Source organism: Hylaeus volcanicus, chromosome 5, assembly GCF_026283585.1.
Source record: "Hylaeus volcanicus isolate JK05 chromosome 5, UHH_iyHylVolc1.0_haploid, whole genome shotgun sequence".
NCBI classification, from domain to species: Eukaryota; Metazoa; Arthropoda; class Insecta; order Hymenoptera; family Colletidae; genus Hylaeus; species Hylaeus volcanicus.
Window position 1 is genome coordinate 22615170 of NC_071980.1, and position 22261 is coordinate 22637430.

General features: G+C 35.1%; 1 protein-coding gene across 1 annotated transcript in view; it reads right to left on the reverse strand.

Moving 5' to 3' along the window:
• The window catches only part of LOC128877366 (serine protease filzig), a 48643-nt gene extending 27293 nt beyond the window's left edge, over positions 1–21350 (reverse strand). Inside the window, exon 1 of the mRNA XM_054124614.1 lies at positions 21303–21350. Coding sequence (XP_053980589.1) covers positions 21303–21314 — 12 coding nt within the window. The 5' untranslated portion in view covers positions 21315–21350. The remainder of the gene's footprint in view (positions 1–21302) is intronic.
• Between the last annotated feature and the right edge of the window lie 911 nt (positions 21351–22261).

Sequence of the window (22261 nt, forward strand, 5' to 3'; positions counted from 1 at the left end):
CTCTTATCTTATCTCGAGTATCTTATCTCTATATCAAGTTTCCTCTTGTAATATTATTTTAGTTTTTCATTTTTTATTATTTATTATCTTGGTTTTATCAACCAAATTTTTTTCTTCTTCTAACGTTTTAAGTTCATTGAATGGTCTGAATTTGTCTTCATAATTATCGTTTTTCTGTAATTCTCTAAACAACCGTCGTCACGATACGTAAGGAAATATCATGTTACATTCGTCTATGTTAGTATAACGACAGCATTCCCCTAGCGAACGTGTATTTTTAACCCCTAGTTCTTTTGTGTGTCCATGCACGATCATCCGGAGCTTGCTAAACGCTAAACACCCGTTTTTTCACACAGTCGATGGTAATGTGTTCCCTCTTGAGAATAGCAAACAGGTATCCAAGAGTCGAGGCAGAGTACCGTTACTATCGATTATCGATACTTCGTGTTATTCATTGCTGTTTTTTGTTTCATTTTTGTTCCGTTTGGTCGCTATTACGCGCATGCAAACACAGCACGACGTCGCGCACAGTAGTCACGACGATTCGTTGAAGTAGCAAAACATGAAATTCGCATTAAATTCGTTTTCCACTGTTCTCGAGCGTCACGCAGTTTATCTATGGAAAGTTCGTTTTCTTCCACCAGTACGAATTACATACACTCGTACGCGAAAGTATTCGAACGCTTGCGGTCCAAGTTGTTAGGAATTGAAATTCGTACCTTTGACTTGCATTTACCAATGAATACTATAAAAGATTGGGGGTGTGTGTCTTGAGAACGTATTGACAAAATTAGAAGAAAATCCGACTGTGTATGCATAATTGGTTGAAGATTAAGTGGTATGTAGGGAGATAAGCATGGTGAAATTGCCTCGAGCAAATATTTAATTGCAGCTTCGAGGATATCTAGGCACTGATAAAAGACCTTTAATATATCAAACGTCTAACTCAACGGGTTTTCGAGTTTATTTTGGTTTCCATATTCATACTTTTCCGAGACATATTCTTCCGAAATTTAGAAGAGTCGATCTTTGATGATTACTATGAATAATTTTAAATTCTATTCCTGGTTATGAAAAAGTTATGAATAGACTGCGGATCTTTATGCAAAATAAAATCTTCGCGAACTGCCTACAAAAATTGAACCTAAATAGGAATCCATTTTATTCTGCAAATATTATAACATGAACTCTATTTTCAATCCTTTTTATATTCTTGCATATTGTTTGCATATTGTTGACTGCATCCCCAGTCTAGTTATGAAAATCTTTTTATTTTATACACTATATATTAACAACATTGATATTTCAAAACATAGTTTGTTATTTTTATCTTCGACCCAACGATCCTTTGCGATGTCCAGCTTATACAAATAGCTTATACAAATTGTTTGCGTTCTTGTGGTATAAAATCCGATAAACCACCGTAATCTAATATTAATTATTGTGGATAACTATTTCGGCTAATTCGCCAATGAATCATATTTTATTGATTTTCTTTTTTTGTAATACTCATTATCGTCATTATATTCAGTTTATTTGAATCAGAAACTTAATCGCTGATTTGATCATCTGATAGTTCTTATTAATAAATTATTGGTTAACCAATAAGAAATCGTTTAAATTTCCTTCTTTTTTTTTAGATCCAGACAATGAATTCCCTCTGATAATCACAAACTGTAACTCGAGTTTTCATCTGAAACTTTTAGTAGAGATGAAAATCGTCATCAAAGTAATATAATCTGATCAAAATTGCTCACGTTGCTGCGTTTATAAGAATTTTATTCCTTGCTTGAACGTGGATAGAGTAACTTGTAGTTTCTGATTGCAACTCGAATTGTCGGATGAAACTTTGCGAATAAGTCAAGAATGATTCTCTAAATGATAGTAGCATCAATAATTAATTAGGCAATGTCGATAGAAGAAACTCTCGAATAGAAGAAAACATAGGAAACGCTAAAAGTGAAACGTGAAGCGACAAGCCATTCTACTGTAGGATGGGAGCGCGTACAAGTGTTGAACAGACTGTAGAGGTGTTGCTGCAGTGACTAATGAGAATCAAAGTTAATTGTAATTACACATGTAATGAGCTATAAACTAGTATAAACCAATCCTCGAAAAACAGAATTTGGTTGCAGTTAGTTCTGCTTAATTTAGTTTTTTTTTTGTATTATTTTAATTCTCTGAGTGTAGCTGTTTGTCCCGGGACTGCCGATAAAAATTCTCTTTTCTTTTTTTTTTTGTGTGTAACGCAATCGTTTCAATTCCATCACACGCGGCGAAAGTATTCCTCCATTTCCGCAATCCGATTCCAATGAAATCAATTATAGCATCCGCGTTTAACATTCACCGAGTAAATTACACATCGAAGCGTGACGTCGTGAACGTTTCGCGTTGATAGGCGCGACAATTGTTCCCTTTCATTTGTCGGTTATCACGTTAAGCGCCATTGTTTTCTTTTCCGTTTACGCGACTATGTAAAGTTACTCGTTTTATAGCTCGAATCGGAATCTTTATAGTACTACGCCTATTTGAATATGGTTTAATTTAACTTGCCCTTCCTGTTTGTACGTACAGTGGCCAAAAAGTGTTCGTATGTACATGATGGTGAAATTTGTTTGACTTCATTTTATTGATATTCCAGTAGCACTAAACAAAATTTATTTCTATGTAGTTAAAGTAGAGTTCTTAATCTACATATAAAATCGGATAGGCTGTGTTCTGTTTCACACAGAATCGTTCAACCGTCTTGATCTTTCGAGAGCCTGTCGTTAATCAAATAGCGACGAATCAGCTGTTCCGAAAAATCAATATATCGATTGTACGTTGACACGGCTAACCAGACAAAGACAGAATTAATATATTTCTCGTTTCACTCATGTTGAATTCATTTGTCTTAACCCATTCATAGGGTTCCCCGCATACTTGAATGCAATTCACTCAATTTCCTCCTCTTTTCTCAAGAGGGGTCAACGAAATAATCGAATCGAGCTGCAGTAATTCAGTTTTTCAAAGATCTTTGACCGAAAACGATCGAGCTCATCAGACACGGTTCTGATCAAAAAGTTTTCGTGTTAAGGTAAACGGACGCGATATCAGACACGGTTCTGAATTAAAATCCCGTATCAATTGGTCGTTAGATTCGTAAGATTCATTGACTGAGGTCGATCATCGAGACTTCGTCAACCATCTTCGTTTTCCATAATCAATCAGTCGAATAATGCTGGATAATCTCTAGATTCAGCCAATTAATGTATCGAATTATTAACGATTGGTCGAATAGAGTTCAACACGGAACTCAACCAATTATTTATCGTTCTCGACGTGCGTTGGTCGAAAAAGAGTCGCAATATCGAGACTCAACCAATCGTCACGATTTCGAAATTCATACATCAAGAAAACGACGCGTCTAGGGCAGGAATTGTCAGATGCAGTCCTACCGATGAGTCTACTGACAATTCCAAGACGAAACGCACGCACTCCGTAAATTCGAATCATTTGAATCAATCACTCAATATTAATTTGGCGAGTGATAATCCGATTGTTTGTATCCGTTAAAAAAATTTTAGAAGTAAAAGTATGGAACAGGCTCCTATCAAATAAAAACATTATTCGTTAAGTAAAATCGTTAAATGGTTTTTAAATAGAAAAATTAGATTGTAGAAATTAACAAGACAAAACTCCATATAATATCGATAAATTAGTAGAAATGACAAGGATGCGAAATAACAATAATAACTAGATAAATAGCAGAATTTAATTTGAATTGTGAGACTAAACATTATACAATTCAACAAATATCTGAACAAAATGTTCAACAATGCTTTCATTAATAAAATATACTAAAAAGTAAAAAATATTTTCTTCTTGTATAGCATTTTTAGACTAGTGCCTATAAAAATAATAGCATTGGAATAAACTATTTACCTGGTTTTAACCTTTGGCTAGTTTCTGTGCATTTATGGAGACATTACTGTACTGCGAAAATTACTCCAATAAGCTCAGAATGCATATGAGAAACTGCATTCGTAGATACTACACTACGACAAAATATAAAATGTGAAATTCCACATTTGTTCTTTATAAGAGAATCAGAGATAATATCAGAAGAAAATTTGATTTGAAAATACCACCCACTGTTTTCTTTATTCATAGAATATAACTTTCTAATTTCCATAAATGGTACCCCATAAACTGTTTGGAGTTGCTAGTAGGTTGCATTACAAAATCGTCTCGAGTGCTAAGGTTTAACATGGGAATACAATCTTTCAAATCACATATTGTCAATCACTGATAACTGACGTGGCGCTTAACGTGTCGTTCACGCGCGACACGATCGAGCTGAAGCGAACAAGCAGGAATACACGGAAGTCACTTTCCATCGAACCGTTCCGTTTCTCGGGCTTCGATTTCAAGCAATTTCGATCACGACAAAAACCATCTAGAGGAAGACGAGAAGGTAATTATCATTGGCGATCCTTTCGTTCTTACGGAATTAGTGTAGTTTTGCAGAAAGCGTCAAGGCGTGTGGCACCAATTAATGCTTATTACGCCAAAGGTTTGAAGGGTACATCATTTTATTTTATCAGTTTCATGTCTGATACCCTCTCCATCAACTAGTTAGAATATTAACATTCTTTTTGAAAATAGACAGACTAGTGGAGTTTGCTCCGCCTTTATTACGAACCTAGTATAGCAGAACAACTACAATTGGCTCAATAATTCCATTATAAAGATAAGGATTCATCCAGTTTTAGTAAATGTACTTTTGTTGAAGTAGACAGTATTAGTAATTCTCATTATTCTCGTTTGTTTCATTTTTCAGTTATCAATTTTCTCGAATTAACATACGAAGATGAGACCTTCGTGAATAAGGGACAATTGTATGTCTCTCTTGTATGTCCATTTCTTATTTCTCTTAGTTAGTATCAGTATTAGTATGTGTTACTACAAAAGATAAAAGAAGAAAACATCGTTGTATTTTAAATAAATGTTTTTCAGATTTCTCCGATGTATGAAATCCCTTTGACAAAGGTTGCTGAAGCATCTTCCAGACTAAATTTCAATAATTATTTCTTTGATATAATTTAAATTTGTTTCACTCCTTCTGACTTGGTGTCCAATGTAATTTACATTAATAATTAACTTTCAGATTTTGTTAACCTATCATTTATAAGCTCAGCACTGTTAATGACTGTTTCTACATGTTAATGTACACCTTACCAATACATGACTACAAATGAATTGTCTTTTGTTGACAGAAATGTAAAGTTGATGAAAAGCAAACATCATGGCTGGGACAAGACACGATACTAGAGATTAATATTATTCATTTGTATATTTGAATACGTATTTAGTGGCATTGAGACTCTTATTTAATACGTAAATGAATCGGGAAACATTAAGAAACTAAACTATACTTTAGTACGTGACCATATATATGTTATTTACACATACAGTCAGTGTAATGAGTATTCGTACAAGTACCATTTATTTTAAATGGGTTACTGTACGAATATTTATTACACTAACTGTATGTTACTATACATATTTTTTACTGTAAATTTTGCGCTAAAAACGAAATTTTGTTATAAATGTTCACCATTCCCATGAAAATTGATATTTTGAAAAATCTGTATGTACTTCCACAGTATATATCACGTAGAAAATTCAAATACCTGTTTTTTTATTTCAGATTTAACCATGTCTGAGAACGTGTCAACCATGTCATTTGAAAAAGACTTGCTAATGACAAGTTGTTGACAAATATTTCAAATAAAAATTGTCTTATTATTATTCAACACATGTCTAATAAGCTACAGGGAACAGATTTTTCATTAAACCAATTGTTTTCAACAAAAAAATAGTTGAATATAGCTATGATTTTTACGTGTCTAAAGTGGCATCTATCCCTTCTCCAATTCAAGTCTTTTTTGTTGTAAGGACGTTCACTTTTGGATATTTTCTTAACCCTTTGCAGTCCAAATTTTCTGATTTCAGTGCATTTTTGCCGAGCCTCACTCGGCATAGGAACGCAAAGGGTTAACGATGAAGCCACGCACAAACACCATCAGAGGAATTACCCTTCGTTCTTACGGAATAGTTAGCAATTACTCTTCGAACGAAATCTTTATGAGGTAACCCCGTTCGTTTATTTATCTTTATCCGATTTTTCCATAGATTTTACGGGAATACAAACATGCGAATGCGTTTCCGCGGTTAAATCTAAAAGGTAAAACGGGTTTCACGTATGAAAGCGTGGTTAGAACGAAACGCTGTAGTAATAAATTGAAACTGAAGCTCGTTGCGCATGGGGTTCCGCCATGCAAAGAGGTATGTCTGTGTCAACACGGGTCCCCGTTATACCACGCGAATTTTACACATTTTCTCTAAAACCGTTTGCAGTACATGTTGGTAGTTAAACACCGCAAGATAAACATACACGTGTAGGCGAAGTTTAAACAATGAGAGAAATTTATGAGATAAAGTCTCGAAAATGGTGGCGAAATGTCGCGTACAAACTTCAGTTTGCAAGCTTAGTTGCGTTCAAGTTAATCAATACTTCAGAATCTGTAATACAAATTCCTTCTTTCCTTAACCTCTTCAAGGATACATTTTTTTTAAGCGGAATAAATTGATTTAATTTTTTTACGTCTAACCTATTATAATTCTAATAAATATTATGGTTTCAAAGTTACACTAGTTAATATAACTAGATTTCTGTTTGCATATTTTGTAATGAGATGATTTTTACATGAAAAGGACGTGAATAGTCCGATTAGATTTGGTATGAATGAAACTTTATAGGCTTTTTTGAAAACCAACAAGTAATATACGATACGTATTTTTTGACTATTAGTCAAATTTAAGGAGTGAACCACCCTCCAAAGTTCGAACCTTAAAGTACTATCTCGAAAACTTGAAGAACAAATTAGACAAATTTCAATCAACGTGTTTATTTTAGATAATTCGAAAATCAACCATATCGACAGATATCAATAGATATGATTACTGTTACACGTATAGGGTGTCTCAGCTTTTCAACACCAAAGCTATATAGAGTAACCACATACAATGGCAGACAAACGAAAGTTTGAAAGGTCAGCGATTTGAAAAATGAATATTGTAATTTTATAAAGTGAAACTGTATGTGCGGGATAAGTCTGAATGCCTACTCCGTCCGGCCCACATACTACTCTTTCAAATCTATTCCGATTTGACAACGAAAGCGTGATTCACAAAATCTGATTTTTTGGGTATCTGTTAATAAAGCATTCGCGCGTCCGAATCCATGAACGGCGTTGACGAGGGGTTACTCGTTCAAGATTTTAAAAAAAATCGACATTTTCGTATTTTATTGCTATTCACGCTGGAAAAAGACATCAAAACTGTGTCAGCCCGATGCCCTGGACTGTTGGACATGTGATCCATGCAACGGAACAACGTTCCAACCTTTACACTTGGGGGTGTACCACCCCTACATCTGCCCCCCTTCCTTCAGCTCCGGGGGCAGTTTTCGAAACGGGACATTTTCGACATTCGTCCTTAACGTATCGAGAACAAACATAGTGAATTTCATCGTCCTCCGATGCGTGGAAGTGAAAGCTTTATGAATTGTTCATTTGGCTAAAGATTAAAGATAACAGCTATAAATATTTCTTGTTATTTATTAAACTTCAAATAATAATAAAAAAATATATCACGAAATATGAAATATAAAGTATGTTTTGTTGAAAGAGAATTAATTATTTTTGTTTAAGGACTTTACTGATGCTTGATTTTCTAAATTTTTCGAACACTCTACATTAATTGTATTTGCCAGTGGCTGTGGTTTCAACCACTTAACGATTGCATTTAAAGAATGGAGGACATCAATGTGCTTAAAAAAAATCTCATAGGGAACATTCTTAACACTTTATCTACCGGGCTATTTAAGAACAGTCTTTAATTAAGAAAAGAATTTTCTACGGTAGCATATGCCAATCTAGGCTGACAATAATTTCTCCATACTGTTCTGGATACATTGAAAGCAAAGTCTGTTTCCAAACACTGAACATCGTAAGCAGACAACCATCAACACAGTAAATAAATTCAAAAAGCTAAATACTGGAATTAAAAAGCTTATAAATAGGCTTCTGGTAAATAAAGTGTTAAAATGTGTATCTTTCGAAAAAATGGAACAATAAGAATATGTTGACATTCTCGTTGGTGGAGTGTTCATTTAATTGGAGTGATGCTCGACAGAAGTTCGGATAATCTCCATCAGAAGTTCACTAAAACAGACATTGACGACGTTCCGATAATTGAAGTTCGGATAAATGGAGTTCTACCGTGTTTGACGAAGTTTGTAGGTCGCTGTATGCGCACCCAGAATTGGGACCTCTGAAAAACGCCGGAGTTTCACCTGTGGAGTACCTACTCTTGCGCGGCCACGTTCTTGGACTCGTAGCACGCACGGGGAAAGAGTCAAAGAGTAGGCTCGAGTGACTCGAAAATTCTTCCGCGTTCATTGGCCGTCCGTCAGCGAGCGAGGCCCGCTTACAGGTGCGTGGCACAAGCGTGCATAGAATTCTGCGCACACGCGCGTACACGCGAGCCTCGGAGAAAGCTCAGTTCGGCTCGTCTTCGTTATTGGATCTGGGTGACCTGATTGGCATGGCCTCGCCGACCAACCGAGCGACGCCTCCTCGTCATCATCCTCGTCATCGACTTCGTCGCGGCTCTCTATCTGTCCTGACATCGTGGTCGCGATCATTCTCCTTTTGCAACGATTCGCGGTTGCATCTAGAGTTGTCTTTTCACGTCAGAGGCTTGAAATATGGCATCTTCTGATTTGAAATGAAAATTTTACCGGATGGTTACGAGTTGGGGAACTAAATAAACGAAGTTGATTGGTGGTAGAAGCATTGTTGTTTAGAATGATTTATGTTTCGACCTTTAGTTTCGGTCTTTATTGGTATAAGAATTTATAATGTAGCGATACAAGTATTGGGCTTGAATAGACAAAGTTAACCCTTTTCACTGGAGAGGTGACTCTCAGTCAGCATTAGGTTTCACGCAGCAAATGTACAATGTCTAATGTTTCTTTAGGTTTAATTTCTTTGGAACTCGAAGTGTCAATAAAATGATTGTCGGTGAGGTAAAGGTGATCTTATTCTCAAATCTAGATAGCTTAGAATTCATGGCAATAGAATGCTAAGAAACATCTCGAGTTGCTGACAGGTACCAGAAAAAAGGCATCGAGTGCAAAGGGTTAACATTATAGAAACTATTGGGTTGTCTAGAAGGTCCATGTCGATTTTTGGTTGGTGGTGTAGGTCTGAATATATCGAAATGGTTGAAAATGAATAACATGAATAACAACGTCCCTTAAAAGGTGGAAAGGTTGTGGAACAAAATGGTACCTATGTAATTCAAAAAACATATATTAAAGAAAAAAGAAAAAAAATATAGAATTCGAATTGAGTAACCTCCTCCTTTTCGAAGTCGGTTAAAAAATTCAAATGTGCCTTCGAATTTTTCTTAAAACTTGACACGAACTTTCTGGACAACCCAATAAAACAAACAACCAGATACTTGCATGTAAACAACACAGTTAAACTTAACAAATATATATTTTACTAATAAATATTTTAGAAATAAATATTCTGATGCAAGGAACTACAATATTTGACAGAAATATTTTCAGTTTAAGCAAACATATACAATGACGTGGTAACATATAACGAAAGATCAAGAAAATAATTCTACTTGTAAAGCTACCACTGTATTTCGATATTTTCAGCAGCAACATTTTAATGTTATCGATAAACTATATATAATTTAAAATAAATAAAATCTTTATAAATTGAATTCTTTTATTTTCGATATCCTTAGAATAAAACAATATTTTAAGTACTATTTGAAAATCTTATAGAATAAAATAGGGTATTCGTCATATGGAATCTGGTTATGAATCTTATATGGATCTATGGTATAGATCCATGAGAATGTGCTAGTTCATTTAATACTGTCCTCCTACAGAGAACCTAATCAAACATTTTTCGCACAGTGACCGACGAGCCGTGGCACGTATCCAACAGAACTATTCATTAGGATCTTAGCACTCCATTAATCACACATTTTACCCAAGAACAAACGGTCAAACATCACAGTCAACTATAATAGCTTACACCAACCCACTCGTGTGAACACTTCTCCAACAGAACAATAGGAGATTTGAAAGACTGACCAATCGACCTTACACGAAGTAAACAAGACCTCTTCGTTAAAAGAGTTCTCATGATGTCACTGTATAGACATTGCTAAACCCTACACCAATACATTAGCTTAAAAAGTGTCAATTCTTATACCTAATATACTTAAAGAAAATAACTTAGTCCACTTTTTTCACTTCTCTAGAACTGTTTGACTTTGAATTTAAATTTCAGTTTGGAAACATTGGTTATACCAAATCGCCCTCTCAAAGTAGAAACTATTACTCTATTAAAGAGTAACTCTAGTTTTAGAGTTACTCTTTAAACGATGTTGAGAAAGTCTTGCTATATCTATTCATTTGATCCAAAAGAAAAATTATTAATTGATGTTTGTGTTTATTCTCATATTTACTAGCAATCCATTCACACAATTTGTCTGAAGGCATTACTACAAGGAATTATGACAAATATTTTTGAAAATTATGATGATGTAAGAAATATTCTTCCAATCCACCATAAATTATATTTTCACGATAGTAGGGTTATTAATTGTTAGTCTGTGAGTTACGCTATTCTAACTAACAATGAAAAAACCTTTTTTTTTGCTAAATCTTCTTATTACTAAATATATTCGTTACAGTCTACACATGCTTGAAACATTTTCGATCTTCTATATTTGGTACTCTCTGACTATTTTTTAGAATATGAATCACAAAACGTTTCAAGCATTCATAGATTAAGACAAATGTACTTTGAAATTTCAAAACAAACCTGGAGAAATATTGTTCTCTTCACTAAATTTAAATTAAAATAAAAGAAAATCGTGGAGAATTCTTTCCAGTCGCCCAGGATAAGCTAATAAAATGCTACAGTCTTTGGAGAGTTATAAAAGACCACAGGAAAGAAATAAGCATCGCGTTCTTAAAGATGTACCGATATAGGACTGTGGAATTCTATCCGTTAAATCCGAAATCCGTTAGACGAGGGTCCGTTAAATCGAGGTTTTACTGTAAATCAGGGGTCGAAACGATTACGAAGCTTTTCCAATGGGTTCCATCGAAGAAGTTTAACTGAAAGTTTCATAATAAAAGTTCTCATACTAATTCCGATGAAAACGATTAAGTAAACGTTGTACAAAATAAAAGTTCTAGTTCGAATAAAATTTATAAAACCTGAAAGTAAAAGTTTTAAGTAACAGGAATAGACACTTATTTTCATTGACAAGAAAAAGTAGTCTTTTTTGTTACTGTATTTTAAAATGAAACTATTACAGTTTACGATAAATGTAGAAATTCACTTGTTTTCTTTAAATTAATTGTTTATAGGACATCAACCATTAGAATTGATTATTCTTAATAAAAGTTCTTACACAATAAATTCCTATATTTCCTACTATAGCTTAATCGCTGTCGACCACCAAGCAGCAACTTCGTCAGAGTGTAGCGGTGTACACCGCAAACTATTCGGAATATTTGGATAAGAAAATTTGTGTAGTGTCTTATTTACGTATATATTGGATAGAAGTATCAATGAAACAAAAAAACATTCATCGTTTGCTGGAAAAAAAATTATTAAAAATACATCCACTTAACGCGCGCGCACTGTGTTATGGGGCCTTAAAGTTATTCTACAACGTGAGTGAACAAGTAACTGGGACAACGCGACTACTTTGGAGTTTTATTTCGAAGAACATGCACCAGATAATTATTTTCCGCTGTTATCATTTGAAATAAGCCAAAAATAACAGTTGACAAGTTCTTTCAACTCGTGCTGCACTCCAGATCGAAGGAGCTTTCTCTGGCTTTTTAAATCGGTTGCTCCGTCGAGGTCTCGTTCCTCTGCATAGTTTCTCGATTCACGAACGATCGTGACTCCCCGAATTCGTGTTCCTCGGTGCACCCTCTGTTTGACCGATATATTTTTACGCCCAGTTGCTCGGACACGGATTCTCCTCGATAACGAAACGATGTAGAAAGTAACCCGAAGCCACGGGGAACGGACAAGAGAAGAGACGAAGAGATGCAAAGCGAGATACACAACGGCATTTACGGACATTCTCTGCTTTCACTTGGGACGTTCGAGATACGCTTGGGGCCTGACCATTCGTGCAAAACCAATCGCCTCCTTCGACTCGGTTCGACTTCAATGACTCAAACTCTCGTCGGGACTATCGTTTCGCTCCGCGCGAATTCCAGAAAGTGATAGTCCTGGTCGTATCGCGTATACAGTGAAAAGTCGGTGAAACGACGAAAGACGTCCTTCTTCGAGTCATGGTTGGGGCTATCATCTACAGTGCCGAGCAAAATGATAGGACGCGTGATGCATTTGTAAATTTCATATAACCTAATACGATATATGGATACACTATTCACCCTATATATTAGATGTGTCTTTCAAAGTATCCACATAGAATCGCAAGTTTGTCTCTTGTACAGGAAAGAAATTAGAGAAAATAATATAAACATGTATTGACTTGAGTCGGGCAAAATGATAGGACTTTATTAAAAAATATAATCGTTCGAACAGAAATATTTCGTTTAATTCCATACTAAGATTTAGCAAAACCATATTTTCGCTGTATAACATCTACTAAGTGATTAGGAATTGATTTAAACAAACAATTTTCTAATGTGTTTTTGTCTTAAAAGACTACGATTTGTAACAATACTTTGTTTTAATTCCATTACATCTTTGTATTGTTTTTCATTCTCATAACTGTTTCTTGAAAGTTCTGCCCACATATTTTCAATAATATTAAGGTCGCGTGAACGGACCACTCGAGGCATGTCACGTTTTTATAACTAAAATAAATTTTAACACATTTTGCGGTGTGTATTGCAGCGTTATCCTGTTAAAAAGTAAACGTACTGCTACCAATGAGTCGCGTGCTTATTTAATTGATCGTCTATTAATTCAATATATATTTTTCTGTGTACACGTCCTGATACAGTCTGTCTCATAAGAGCGTGTCGACTATATTTCTGTGATTGTTTATATATTTGTACAAAATTTTAGTATGGGTCGAATCTACACCTAAAGCATTAATACGCATTTACCTAATAAGGTGTCCAATCTCCTCCATTAGCAATTATAGCTTGGTACCGTCTCCGCATGCTTTCTATTAATTTTTCGGGGTATATATCTAATTAACTAATAATGGCAGAACGTAATTTTGTTCAGGATCATTTTTCTATGAGATTTCAACGTCACCAATGTGTCTTTTAAACAAAATGTTACATTTTTTATAATAAATCTTTATGTTATACAAAGTCATTCAATGCCACTGAAAACTGTAGGATACCTTTAAAATCGTAGAAAATGTTTGTATTTATTAATTGATATATTCATGTTTACAAAAACTGCAATAAGAAATTTGTTTTTAGTTTTCTTGTTCTTGTTAACAAAAATTCCTTCGCGCTGAAACATGAGCCCCATTTTACCATGCAATTTCCATGTTTGAAATTTTGCATTCGGCCGATAGTTTTGGAGTTAGAGCTCTGTATCATTTAGGTTGGGACACCCTGTATATTGACATAAAAATATAGATCACCGTAACGTGATTCTATCCGTGATCTAATATTCGAATACAATTTCGTCCATTTTGTGGCATATGCTAATGTGAATGCACGAAACGTTCGACGACCACTTTCTATCGTTGCTACGTGTCAAAATGTTGTTACTTTGGAGTAACCTGAAAGGGACAGTGCGTCGTCTGCATTTTAAGAGGCTCGAAAAGTAGTCCCCGGATGTAGGGCAACAAGAGCAAGACGGTCGAACAATAAAGTCGACTAATCGGCGTCGGTCATTCCGATAGAAACCGATCATTAGAAAATCGCGCCTCAGCCACGATGCCGCGATAATTACAGGAAAAACTAATAAGCGCGTCAAATAACGATCATTTACGTTTTTGCTCTACTATTTAGTATCGTTATCGGAAATTACTTTCCCATTTCAGTTGTATCACACGCTTAACGTCGAAAGGCTATTATTATTTGGACAGTTCGTAATTTACGCGGCAAATGTCTACTTCTTAGAGATTTTGCTCAAGCGCAGATGATGAACGGGGTAATCTTACATTTGAACCGCTCATTTGCCGATCGATTAAATCTAGAATACAAAAAGTGGAGAACTTTAGGATAAGTCACACCGAAGTAACGTACAACTGCCTCGTGAAATGGAGAGATCCATCTACTTCCGAAACATGCGATACCCAAATTATAATTTAATTAAACATCTGAACTGAGAAGACTTGAGAAATAAATTAGAATGTATGATTTTTGTTGGTGATTTATACGAAATGTATACGCAAATTGACGATTTCGATCGTCATTGGGGTTATTTTTAGTTGTAAGTAAAAGTTACACAATGTTTTTTACGAATTGCTAAACTTTCATATGGAAATTAACAAGATTATTTTAAAATTTCTTACCCACTACCGGTGTATCACATATTGAAGTAGGTTCAAATTTTTACTGAATTCTTGTCTACGCACATGCGTGGTTCCATCATTTCGTACTAATAATCAAATGTTCGTAGGTATTTAATATTTATATTAATTTTCTTATCCACTTATATTATCCTTCTGCAACGTGTTTCATTACATACATTTGTTTAGAGTGATTCTTATTTTTTAACCGACTTCGAAAAGGAAGAGGTACGAAAAGGTTATTTAACATAACTTAATATAAAGGAAATATAAATTATTTCATACTTTTTAGTGCAGTTTTAATATTTCTTCGAAGTCGGTTATATTTTTTTTCCAAAAATTATTTGATTGATATTCTTAATATTTTCTAGAGAACACGGACCATTAACCTAAATACGATCTCGATGACAATCGTAAATATTAATTTGTGCGGACATTTCTAACAAAGTGATTTAAAATTTGCTTGAATTACCAACAAAAATCGAAAAAAAAAAAAAAAAAAATATTATTTTATTTTAAATACAAGAAACTAATCTTTATTGGGTCATTTGACTTTAGGTTTCCTTTTTTTTTAGTTTATGGAAAGAAATTCAATGTTAACCGCCAAAATTTGTTTTTTGAATACATGTGGTGTTTTTTATTGTTCTACATTTTGATCTCAGTTCAGGTCATCTTCGTTAATCTATGGATAATAACGGTAAGCAAGTTAAAAAGTAGGATGGCGCATAATGATATACCAGGTAAAGGAAATGACAAACTTTTCGTAGGAGTGTCAAAAGGAGGAACGCGAATCTCATAAATATCATCACACTTACACTCCTAAACGGCACGAGCTAAATATTTCCTAAATATGAATATTTTGAACTTCAAATTGGTATCTGGTAGACAGTTATTATGTTGTCACTCCTAGTGATGTAAAAATACTAGAAAGAATGACCATTTTACTTCATTTAGTCGAATGACAAAGAAGAATGTGCATCACTGATATATAATGACAGGAAGAGTCACGAATAAGCGTTAAACGTACAAATCAACGAACAGGATTGGAAAGAATGACACGAGCCGTCTGTGCGCTGACAACCGTTACCAACTTACCACTACCTGGTACCGTGGCATACCTGAGTTAGGTGTACACACGCGACAGCGTACGCGTGTGTGGCATCTACGTGTCAGACGATGCTTGGGGTCAACGCGAGAAATCTCTATTCTCCGCGTTCACATCTCTTCGCTCAGCTTGCACGAAGTTCCGGTGAATGCTCGAATCGCGTGATTAACCAAGAACTTTTTAAGGAAGAAGGCAGTCTAGCAAATCAACAATGGTGCATTATACCAGAGGCAGAAAAGGTGTATGTTTTGAACTCACAATGCTAGGTCAAAGGGAAACATCAAATCAGGAAAAATCTCCTGCAAAATCAATGTTTAAAAAGCTCGCTATTCTTATACGTATACAGTCGATTTACGTATAACACGGACAACACGTTAGCATTAGATAATGCACATGTGTGTCATTGAGATTTTTATATATCGGATTTAAGATAAATTTATGAAACAGTATGCACGTGTTAGATTGTTCTAAAAGTGTCTTCCGTGACTTACACTCAGCTGTTTTATATCTGTTAATGTCTACATAAATAAACAATGTAATTTCTTAGCATGTAAAGCTTAGTAAATTATCTTAGTAATAATCTTAGAAAATTTTAGCATGGACAATCAAAGAAAGCATTTACAGATGTTTTATCTGCTGATGTCTACACAAATAAACACTTTAATCTTTTAATATAAATTATCAAAGTACACAACGAATTTATAAGGTAATTTAGAAATTTATATTATTCTTTACAGTTATCGTCTAACTATCGTGAAGGACATTTCATTCAAATTGAACATTGTTCACTTCTTATTACGTATGCCTTTTATCATATACAATCAAAGAAAGCATTTACGACGAGTATTGTTACATTATTTTAAAAAAAAAGCAACCCTGGCAGCGATACTGTAATTAAATTTTACACTGTTTACGAGCCTAGTTCTACAAGTGTCAAGTCACTTCGTAGTTGATGTAGAATGTTCGGTGCTGGTCATTTTAATTTAGAAGGTGAAGAGGCCTCCCATTCATTAGAGAGACGGACCTAATCAAGGCCATGATTGACTAAAATCCGCGATATATTGTTCGTGAAATGGCGGAAGCTTTAAATATCTATTGCTGTCTCTAGAAGATAAGATTCAATTAAAAATATTCTTTATGTGTTTCTTCTTGAGACGTGGTATCTGAATTTTGTTTTTGTTTGGGTCTCGCATATATCGTGCCAATTCGAATTAATTAAGAAACGGTTGAATTGGATATCGCGCGAAATCGTTGATTTATGGGCGAGGAATCCATTAGGCTATCGTGCTTATTAGAGTAACGGATTCTGCGTGCACGACCTCGTAATTCGCGAGATCTCCGCGGGATGTTTCGAAGGTCGAGCTTCGATAGGAACGAGGTTAACGTTACCGCTTGCGTCACATCGATTCGCATTAGAAGTTTTATCGAACAGGTGAAACTTGGGAGCAGCGATCCGGAACAGACAGAGGCTGGTCTCGATAGTCGATGTTATAGAAATTTAAAAAGTAAAGGAAGAAAGTAGTATTCACCATTATACTTTAGTTTATGTCCTCGTAATTATACTTAATATTTATTTACCCTGACAAAAGTAAGTTACACGCTGATGTATGCGTAGAAGGTTAAAAATAACAATCAGTTGAAAAATTGAGAACGTATGGAGTCGATACAACTTTTATTCTTTAGAAACGTTTTTACTCCAGTTTATATCTTCTCTGGTAGACAGAATTAAATGATCTAAAATAATTATAAGAAAATTAGACTCGATCTGGTAATGTTTCTTCCCTCGCTAACAATGTGGTAAAAATATATTTAAGTCTAGTTAGATTGGTCTAAAAATATATCTAGTTTCAAAAATATATTAAATTTTTTTCTTTTTTAAAAATGTGCGATAATTTGATTTTCTTGAATTTTTATTTTTCAAAGTTCAGATGAGTCTGATGTAAGGTTTACTAATCCTAACTAATTCATCTGTGTATATAAGCATAATTATAACAACTTTTGTAGGTATGTAGAAGTTTTCAAAGTATTTTTTAAGTATGAATTTATAGTAAGAGCATTAGTTAATATTTATGTAACAATTATTGTAACCAATACTAGTAGAAATACGTTGCAACTGCAATCAATAATCTCTGATATCATCTCCGTATTTTTCTCTCTTCTTCTAGATCACTCGTTTCGACTCGTGTGACCTGTTGTTTCTCACGCGTTTTAATTAACTTTTTTTTTTATCCATTGTTTGATTCTACGATTGATTTATATAATACTTGTAAATGTATACTCTTTCAGTATCAGTTACATTTTTTAACTATATAAAAAATTCAGACACGTCATTGGTATTAAATTTGATCAATTTTTACTGTATTTGTGATATAAGAATAATGTCATAGTTCTTGCTAAATATCTACTGGTCTTTTCTCCAGTATTTACGTTTAAGAAAAAATTGTTTATATGTAATTTACATATATAATTTATATTTAAATTAACAAAACGCATGGTTCTAGCCACTAAGCATTTATTATTATTTGATATAAGACATTCAATTTCGACTTTTTGTAATAAATTCGATCTATAAAATGATAATTATACATACTATGAATAATAACTAGAAGTAATACTAAACTATTTACTGAAATATTCCTTTAATATCAATTTCTGTGTCTAATTTGCTTATTGTAGTGTGCATAAAATGACACTCCTTTGAGTGTTTTGAGGTGTGTATAAGACATATCGTTGTGCTTTGCGTTTGTACTTGAAAATTACAAGTCTTAATTTTAGTTCATTTAGTAGTTAACACAATTACAATATTATAAAGTATACCTATACTTGTACGAGTAATACAAAATTATTGTAATTCAATCGCCTAATAATGTAGTATGAAGTAATGAAAGTAGTGACTTAAATAATGTATAACACATAAATAATTCAATATACGTTGTTTATGCTTTGTATTATACGCTAGACGTCAAACTATGTCAAAGTGACGGTCTTTCTTATTTCTAATGCTACAATTTTAGGTAAACATTATAAATATTAGTTTTTGAACATATATATTGAAATATTTCACCCCTTAATTAATTTGCTCGTTATTTTATAACATGTTCCTTTATAAATTGTGTATTTATCATTTAATATTAATTTTTTATGATTTCTGTTTCAAGCTTTACTAAAATACATTACCTTAACTCGGAATTTTTAAGTCGGTATTAAAAGGGTTAATGCCAGGTTAAGTAATCTAATTCAATGTTCTGTCAATTCGAATGAAATATTTTAAAAAATTTAGAGAAAGTATTGAATAACGTAAACAAATGTTATCAATTTACGAAATTATTAGACAACCGCAATTTATTTGGCCAAATATAAGATAACGTTCACGCAACCTACTGGCAGCTTGTAGACTAATAAAATTGTGATCGCAAATAACCCTGACCATTTAAAAAATAAGGATTACAATCGATCTCGATGAGTGAAAACAAAGAACACTTTATTTTACCACCTCGGAAAGAGTCTACATACATGCAGAAGAGCACGGCTGGTAACCTTGATTACACATTGTGTACTAAAATTTCACGTGAACGGCCTCTGAATAAATGGAGGGTAAACGGTCGCGTTTACGCGAGCTCGCGTTCGACGAGCGTTTAAAGGAGTAATTACGTGAGAAAACGAACGCGATGTAATTAGTTAATTACGCGTGACTACGTTGCCTTGGTTTAATCCCGATAAATGGAGCTCGGGGAAGATGCAACGAGCAGGTAACGACGCGTGGACGAAATCTGTTGGGAACCAAACGCGAATAGAGCGACGAAAGAAAGGGGAGAAAAAGGGAAGAAGGATGCGGTGAATCAGCGGAGCATGCCAAATGATCTTCTATGTATATCGCCTGGTTTACTACGGGCCAAAGTCGGAAACCCAGCTTTCTCCTGCCTCCACGGTCAGATTACCTTGTGTACGATCGCACTGATTCCTGATCACGTCCTGGTTCCGATAAACGATCCTACGACACAAACTGACCGATTTTCTTTTTGTCGCCGCTACCGCGAAACTTTCTACATTAATAATTTATCGCATTGTCTGAACCCCGGCTCAACGACCGTCGTGGATGCCGTTCAACGTGGAAAAGCATCCTCGTAACACGGCCACGTGTAATTGCAACCAAGAATGGATTTTCACTAAATCGTGGCAAACTCGATATCTATAACGTGAGATATATAGGAAAAATTCTCGTCTGGATAAAGATTTTTGAATGAAAGATAAAATGTAAGCAGTTGCTTCTCCGTTTCCTTTTGAATTGAAATGAAAATTCGAATTGTTGAAGAATATTCAGTATAAGTATGTGAATTTATTGATATCTGAATTATACAATGAATATTTCACTGCGATTGAACAAATATTTAACTAATAATTTCAGGAGATATTCCATGAAAAATAATTAACAGTATTTGGAGGACTTCATTCAAGAACATTCGTCTTTTATCGTCGTTTAGAGTGATTAAAAATTATTAATTTTTATAATATAATAAAGGAAGCATACATTTTGTGAAATGTTACATCAATATCGTAAGGAGATTTTTCTTTTACATTCAGGAAGAAGTGAATGTAATGAAAAGTATGTCTTAAAATTGTTTCCACGTATACAGTGGTTTTACATGTTCTGTGTTGTTCAAATAAAATTTTGCCCATCCCTGGCGTAATGTTTGCGCGTGTCGCGGTCGTTTAAACAGAACGGGGTAACAGTATATTCGAGAACCAGGAGACATAGTTTGGAATGGCCTTTGTAACAGATCGAGCATAGTAATGAATGTTAATTTTAGCATGAACGGCTCGAACCGAGTAATTCTGGCATTCTTTCGCGAAACACATTTCTTTACTCCGTTTTACAGAAGTGGGTTAATCGATGACTTGCAAAATTAATCTACAGGACGTATTCATTCGACGATTTTGATTCTGAAAATCCGGGATTGACGAAATGCTTATCTAAATAAAAGTATCGAATAAAGGACATTTTTTATTGACATTCTTCTTGAAATATAAATAACTTCCTCATAAATAATGAATAGTTAAAATTACAATTTAAACTATAGAATAAAATATATCACAAGGAATAAATAAAAAGTTAATCATTGCATCGAATAAACGTTAGGAATACATTACTATACGATGGTATTATTCGTCACTTTTTATTCAAATGAAGTTTTATCCACCTGCGATGAAACGATTATTAACTGAAAAACGAATTCAACGGTACGATTTCTGAAAGACAAAAGGAGTAGTAGCGCGTTGGTTGGAAAATCCAATTGGGGTTGAAATTCAATTGTAAGAGAACTATAGAAAGATATGCATCGTCAGCAAGGTCAGCAACTGTTCTGATTTATTTTGGTAAATCATTTCCTAAGTTCGCTTAATTGTTTAGTGTAAGTAATTAATCGTCTTGTAATAAGAAAACAGGATACTTGACGTTTTATACTAATTATGAATCTGAACAAGTAATAGGCATTCTGTGAAACTTTGGTTTTAATTTTCTCTCGAATCGCATGCCTCTAAGAGTTAATTAATTCAACACAACTAGTGAACGGACACTTACCATGCAACCCATTAACCGTGATACGTCCACTGATACGTCAGAACCGTCTCATAACGTTGCTTTAAATCCTCGCGAGAAGCCTTGCCCCGGTCGTTCTCTGGAAGAAAACACGACCTTTCTCACGTCACAGGAGCGTCTATCGCCGAGTTCACACGTCGTCACCGCAGTACCTTCGCGCGTCACACTTCGTCACTGAACTTCCTCCACTTCCGTTTCCCTGGTCCGCGTCTCGCGAACAGTATACCGTCCACCCGGACGATGTCAGACGACGGATCCGAACTTTCGATTGGCGATCAAATGGATCAACCGTGCACTGATCTATCAATGGTCACGCGAAATGTCAGACGGCGACGCACCGGACCGATCGCAAACGTCGACGATCGAGCGTCTCGCTCGGTAGGTGTCAAGGTCCTAACCGTGAAAGTTGGGAACGGTTGGTCGACAACCTCGGCCCGAAAATCGCCAAGCGGACGCGCTCGATATGGCGAACGGTGCTCGATTGAAACGTGTTTCAGGCGATCCTAATACCGATCTCTTCCGTGCACCGTTCGTCCATCCGGTTAGTCAACTGGATGGTACCTGTCTGGCTGTTGTACCTCGTGCTACGGCATGTGCTGGAATCGCATGGCTAAGTCATAAGCGGCGCCTTCGAAGAGGATCGCGGTGGTGGTGGTGGTGATGGTGGTGGTGGTGGTGGTGGTAGCGGTGGTCGGAACGAACGAACAGTGGTGGAGGTCGTTTATGGTGGAGGTAGCCGTCGTAACCGAGACCGATCCGTCCATCGAAAAGGTGGGGAACGTCGTCGAAGTCAGAAACGATGAGGCACCATCTTCGGGGAAGGAAGTGAAAAAGACGCCCGTGGCGAACGAAAGAGGAAGAGAGAAACGAGGATGGGAGGGAGGGAGAACGAACCAGAAGGAATCAAAGTGGGCCAGTGACCAGGTCACGTGGAGAAGAAC